The sequence below is a fragment of the Alosa alosa genome, chromosome 14 (genome assembly GCF_017589495.1).
Source record: "Alosa alosa isolate M-15738 ecotype Scorff River chromosome 14, AALO_Geno_1.1, whole genome shotgun sequence".
NCBI classification, from domain to species: domain Eukaryota; kingdom Metazoa; phylum Chordata; class Actinopteri; order Clupeiformes; family Clupeidae; genus Alosa; species Alosa alosa.
In genome coordinates, this window is record NC_063202.1 from 24277555 (window position 1) to 24283554 (window position 6000).

Here is a 6000-nt window from a genome sequence, read left to right on the forward strand (position 1 = left end):
GTCAGGTGTTTTAGGACTTAACGTACCTGTGTTGAGGTGGAGCACAGAGTCAGATGAAATCGATGGTGCAGAGGGAGAGAGGAGAGAGCTGTGGGACGTGATGAAACTCAACTGCATCAACAAACTCAGCGGGGCCAGAACTGGGCCACATCAGAGCCAGATGCTGAGCTTTCTGCTCTCATTTTGGCCTGTGTTTGTGTGTGTGTGTGTGTGTGTGTGTGTGTGTGTGTGTGTGTGTGTGTGTGTGTGTGTGTGTGTGTGCGTGCGTGCGTGCGTGCGTGTGTGCATGCACTGGATGGAGGCAATGGAGGACACTGGCAGCACTAACAAACACTCACACCTCATCCGTCGAATGCCGTTGAAATCATAGATAATGGAGTGTTCTTCGTGATGTGCTTAATGATAACGCTGAAGGAGAGCTTAGCTGCTCTCAGGTCTGGCAAAATACACATACAACAATGGTGCAACTATGACCCAGCTTCTCACTTGATGCCAGGTAGCACAAACAATCTGGGAGAGCTCAGCGATTGTGCAAATTGAGGAAAGTGCACATCATGGAGTTCAACTTTTGCTGCTGTTAGATGCTACATTTGGATCTTGTCATGAGACTTGTCCCAATAAAGAATTCAAATGTGTCTGTGTCTGGGTGTGAAATGAGTCCCCCAGGTCTCAATCCAAGAGCAATCAGAAAATTGTGTAAATGTTAAGGGCAGAAGAAAGAGTGTGGGAGAGATTCAGTAATAAGGAGACTGAGAGAGAGAGTGAGAGAGAGAAGAGGAGAGGAACGGAAAGAGAGAGAGGATAGACTGGTGATTAGAAGTGTTTAATATGATGTGAAAGCGTGACTGAAGGAGAGAGAGAGGGGGGGGGTGGATGCCTGCTGCAGGATAGGAGTCCAAATGAGTGTGAACATGTGTGATATTTTAGTAATAACACCCAGCGCGGTGTCTGGTGGGGTTGGAGCTGACGGCGCGGTGTCTGGTGGGGTTGGAGCTGACGGCGAGGGTTGGGGGTGTCGAAGGGAGACGGTGATGTGTGAGGGGAGCGTGTCAACGCAGGGGTGAGCCAGAGTTTAGAGTCAGGGTGATGAGGAGGTTACCGCTCAGAACGAGCCGGCTTCGCCATCCCCGTCACCCCCACCTCTGCCTCCTCCTCCGCTGTCTCCTCCTCCGCCTCCTCCACTGCCTTCCTCCCGGCCCTGCCCCCCCCCCTCTCCTCCCCTCCTCGACGTGCTGTGTGAGCGGACGGACGGGATTGATGTGCTCTCCAGGAGAATGAGAAAGAGCTCAGTGGAACAGTGAGGAGTGTGGAGTGGGTGGCAGCCTGTCTGTCTGCCTGTCTGTCTGTCTGACCGACTTCCTCGGAATATAAATGACGTGTCACTCATGTGTATCCAATTTTTGGATTTATGGAACAGATAGGGCAGAACATTTTTTGATTAAAATATTGTGTCAGACGGCCAATTTAGTTAAACTGGAGATCCTTTTTTATCACATACTTGTTAAAATTAATATTTTGGAGAAAGTGTTTTTTTCAATGTTATTTTAGATATGTGACTGCCAGGGTCTCCCCGTGCTCTCGCCCGGCTCCTCTCCAATCTCCACTCGTGAATATTTTGATCAAATTAGCAGCAGAAGGCTCAGATCAGCCCATGCCTGCTGGGCCAAACCTGTCATACCTGGCTGCTCTGCTAAATTAGACACACACCTGTTTTAAAAAGCACAAACAAACCAGGGTCTGAGGTAAACAAAAAGTGGGAGAGTGTGTCTGTAGGCAGGGAGGGAGTCTGTGTGTGTGTGTGTGTGTGTGTGTGTGTGTGTGTGTGTGTGTGTGTGTGTGTGTGTGTGTGTGTGTGTGTGTGTGTTTGTGTGTGTTTGTGTGTGTGTGTGTGTGTGTGTGTGTGTGCTTCCTCTCTCTACCGGCCGTATCTCCCTCAAGGTTGGCACCAGGGAGACTTGCGTGTCCTGTATTGTGAATAAGAATGCTATGAGTGCACGCTGATAGGTCAGGAGTCAGAAAGGAACTTTCTTTCTGCCTCTTCCTCAAACTTCCTCTTTGCTCTCTCTCCCTCTCTCTCTCTCTCTCTCTCTCTCTCTCTCTCTCCTCGGAGTTACTCCTATGAAGCACTTCTTTCCAGCGATGGATTTCCCCGGTCTCTTATTGACTACCTGTGTAGGGAGGGTGTGTGAAACCTGACGGCTGTCTGCTTCTGCCTTGTGGTCAGACTTCTGATGCTGGCCTTCACTACTGTACTGTCTCTCTCTGACTCTCTCTCCCTCTCTGATCTATGTGCACAAACAGTATGGAATCCTTGACTGCTGTCTTTTTTTTCTTTCTCTTTCTCTTTCTCTTCTCTCTCTCTCTCTCTCTCTCTCTCTCTCTCTCTCATCATGTCCACACAGATGGTCTGGTGGACTGCATGGACCCTGACTGCTGTCTGCAGAGCTCCTGTCAGGCGACTCCATTCTGCCGCGGCTCTCCTGACCCCAGTGGCATTGTGGGAATTCAGCCTAGCGCCGCTCCCCAGAACTTCTACCAGCGTGTCAGCTTTCTGATTGGCCCTGGAGGAAGCCACACACTTCCTGGAGACAACCCCTTCAACAGCAGGTACACACTCAACAGGAAGTGAAGTGTTGGCCTGGGAAGGCGCCCAAACAGGAGCCAAGTGTTTGCCCTCGAGTTTATATATTATTCTTAACCATTACAGAGTGTTTGCAAATAAATATAACCATTTAGTAAATGTTCCTATCCAGAAGAATTTAATAGTATTGCTCAGATATACTTTTTATTACTATGATGGCTCTTTGATCAATCCTATCAATCAGACCAATGGCCAGTTGAGCTGCAGAGACGTAGAAGTAGTTGTACAGTTTGTGGGAGGACAAATCATAAAGATTTCACTTAGTCTCCAAGAGCCACTCAGTGGTCACTACATCTGGAAGGATATCAGCACCTCTGAAATGTGTGTGTGGCTTTTACTCAGAGCTGACGGTCACTTCATAAATAGCATGGGGATATTCCATGATTGGGTGCTAGGTAATAGCATCTTATGTTAAGGGCTCATGCTAAAATTGAATAAAATTACAGTAAAATCATTTTATTTTATTCAGGTCAAACTTGTGTGTAATTTAATCACAGAGTGTCTGATTAATTATGAAGGTATTTAGATAATAATTATAAGTAATGGAACACTTTAATTAATTAATTGAATTAATAACAAAGCAGCCAGTTAAGACATCATGATTCTTCATGGTAAACGTCTTGGTAAATAGAACAGTTTGATTCTTCATGGTAAACGTCTTGGTACATACAGTAGAACGGTTTGATTCTTCATGGTAAACATCTTGGTAAATAGAACAGTTTGATTCTTCATGGTAAACGTCTTGGTACATACAGTAGAACAGTTTGATTCTTCATGGTAAACATCTTGGTAAATAGAACAGTTTGATTCTTCATGGTAAACATCTTGGTAAATAGAACAGTTTGATTCTTCATGGTAGGTCCTGGTCCACTCCTTTGACCTCAAACTGGTTCAAAGCCCACCGACTCACAAAGCTGGCAAAGAGCTTGACTTGATCTTCACTCGGAACTGCAGCACAGACACCCTCATGGTGACGCCTCTCCATCTTTCTGACCACTTCTTCATCCAGTTCAACGCCAGCCTGTCAGAACAGCCTCCGCTCCTCAGCCGATGGTCACGCTCCGCCGCAACATCCGAACCTGTCTCCAACGCACTTCTCCTCTGTGGTTGCCTCCGGTCTACCTCCACTCAACACCTTCTCCTCTCTGGAGGTTAATGAAGCCACCGACTCGCTCTGTTCCACACTGACCTCGTGTCTAGACGAGCTGTGCCCTCTTACCACAAGGCCAGCTCGATCCAAACATTCTCATCCATGGCTAAATGATACCCTCCGACGTGAGCACACCAAACTCAGAGCCGCTGGAGAGGAAATGGCACAAATCCAAACTAGCTGACGACCTCAAAACTACCAGACACTCCTGACCTCCTTCTCAGCCAGCATCACTGCTGCTAAGACTGCTTTCTACCATGACAAAATCAACAGCGCTACAGACATTCAAAACTTTTCTCAACCTTCAAATTGCTACTCAACCCTCAGCTGCCTCCTCCTCCATCCAGCCTTACTGCAGATACCCCTCGCCTCATTTTTTTACAAACAAAGTGGCGGCAATCAGCAGTCAATTCTCTACATGCCCACTCAACGATCTGACTCCAGATACCGCACTCCTACAACCTCTAGGGACTGCTGGAACATCTTTTTTTCAGCATTCACGCCTTCTCTCCGAGAGTGAAGTGTCCAGACTCCTGACATGCAGCCGTCCTACCACATGCTCGCTGGACCCTATACCTACGAGCCTACTTCAGTCCATCAGCCCCGACCATCGCTCCAGCTATCACACATGTGATCAATGCCTGCTAACCTCCGCACATTTCCAACAGCGCTCAAATGGCCCGGTAACACCAAGTTATTTAAGAAAGCTTCTCTCAACCCTGCTCAAGTCGAGAACTACCGCTCTGTCTCACTACTGCCTTTCCTATCCAAAGGCATTGAACGAAAGCAGTCTCCAAACAGGTCTCTGACTTCCTTTCACAGAACAACCTTCTGGATCCAAATCAGTCTGGGTTCAAAAGCGGCCACTTCTACCAAACGGCTCTGCTGTCTGTAACAGAAGCCTTAAAGAAGCCGGGCGACCGCCGGTCATCAGTACTCATTCTGCTTGACTTATCGGCTGCCTTTGACACGGTTAATCACCGTGATCCTTTCTCTATACCGCTGACATGGGAATCTCCGGTTCTGCTCTCTCCTGGTTTGAATCCTACCACAGGACGCCTTCGTTTAACGTATCATGGCTGGGTCAGCTATCCGCACCTCACCATCTCACCACAGGGTCCCCCAGGGCTCAGTGCTGGGCCTCCTCCCTTGCTATCTACACCACCTCCTTGGGACAGATTATCCGCTCACACTGCTCTCATACCACTGCTATGCAGACGACACACAGCTCTATCTGTCCTTTCCACCTGACGCACCCCTGGTTTCAGCACGGATCTCGGATTGCCTTTCAGACATAGCTACATGGATGAAGGCACACCACCTCCAGCTGAACCGGCCAAAGACTGAACTGCTGGTCATCCCAGCTAAACCTACCATACACCACGACATCAACATCAAATTTGACTCCCTGTCTGTTTCACCGACCAGGACTGCAAGAAATCTAGGAGTTGTTCTTGACAACCAACTAAACTTCTCAGATCATGTTGCCTCAGTCGCCCGGTCATGCCGTTTTGCACTCTACAACATACGGAAAATCAGGACTTACTTGACTCAAGATGCTACCCAACTTCTGGTTCAGGCAATAGTCATCTCAATGACTCGACTACTGCAATGCCCTCCTGACAGGTCTCCCAGCCTGCGCAGTGAAACCACTTCAGATGATCCAGAACGCTGGGCGGCGCCGCCTGGTCTACAACCAACCCAAAAGGGCACATGTTACCCCGCTGCTCATCCAGCTACACTGGCTACCTATGGTGGCCCAGATCAAATTCAAGTCTCTAACGCTTTGCCTACAAAGTAGTCTCCGGTTCTGCTCCCACCTACTTGAATGCCCTCATACAGACTTACACTACCTCCAGACCGCTGCGGCCCTCTGACTAACGACGCCTAGCTCTACCACCGTACGCCAAGCCAATCCAAACTTTTCTCATCTGTTGTTCCTCGTTGGTGGAACACACTGCCAGTTCCTACAAGGGCAGGGACATCCTTTTCCACTTTCAAAAAACTCCTGAAGACCCAGCTCTTTAGAGAACATCTACTCTCATAGCAACACTTACAACAAGTCTTACTGATCCTAGCACTCACCAGCCATTTTAAACTGACAAGTAACTGTTAAAAACAGCACTCACCAACGCACTTATTCTTACTGTACTCTAATGTTTTTTTAAACTGTCCTAAAATTGTGAGAATTGTTCCAAAACATACTGTT

At 48.0% G+C, this 6000-nt stretch overlaps 1 protein-coding gene across 4 annotated transcripts in view; it reads left to right on the forward strand.

Annotated features, from left to right (window-relative positions):
- Positions 1 to 6000, forward strand: part of si:dkey-237h12.3 (teneurin-3) — a 168716-nt gene that overhangs the window by 122831 nt on the left and 39885 nt on the right. For all 4 annotated transcript variants that reach the window (XM_048262480.1, XM_048262481.1, XM_048262482.1 and 1 more), the window contains one exon: positions 2403 to 2607. In XM_048262480.1, coding sequence (XP_048118437.1) covers positions 2403 to 2607 — 205 coding nt within the window. The remainder of the gene's footprint in view (positions 1 to 2402; positions 2608 to 6000) is intronic.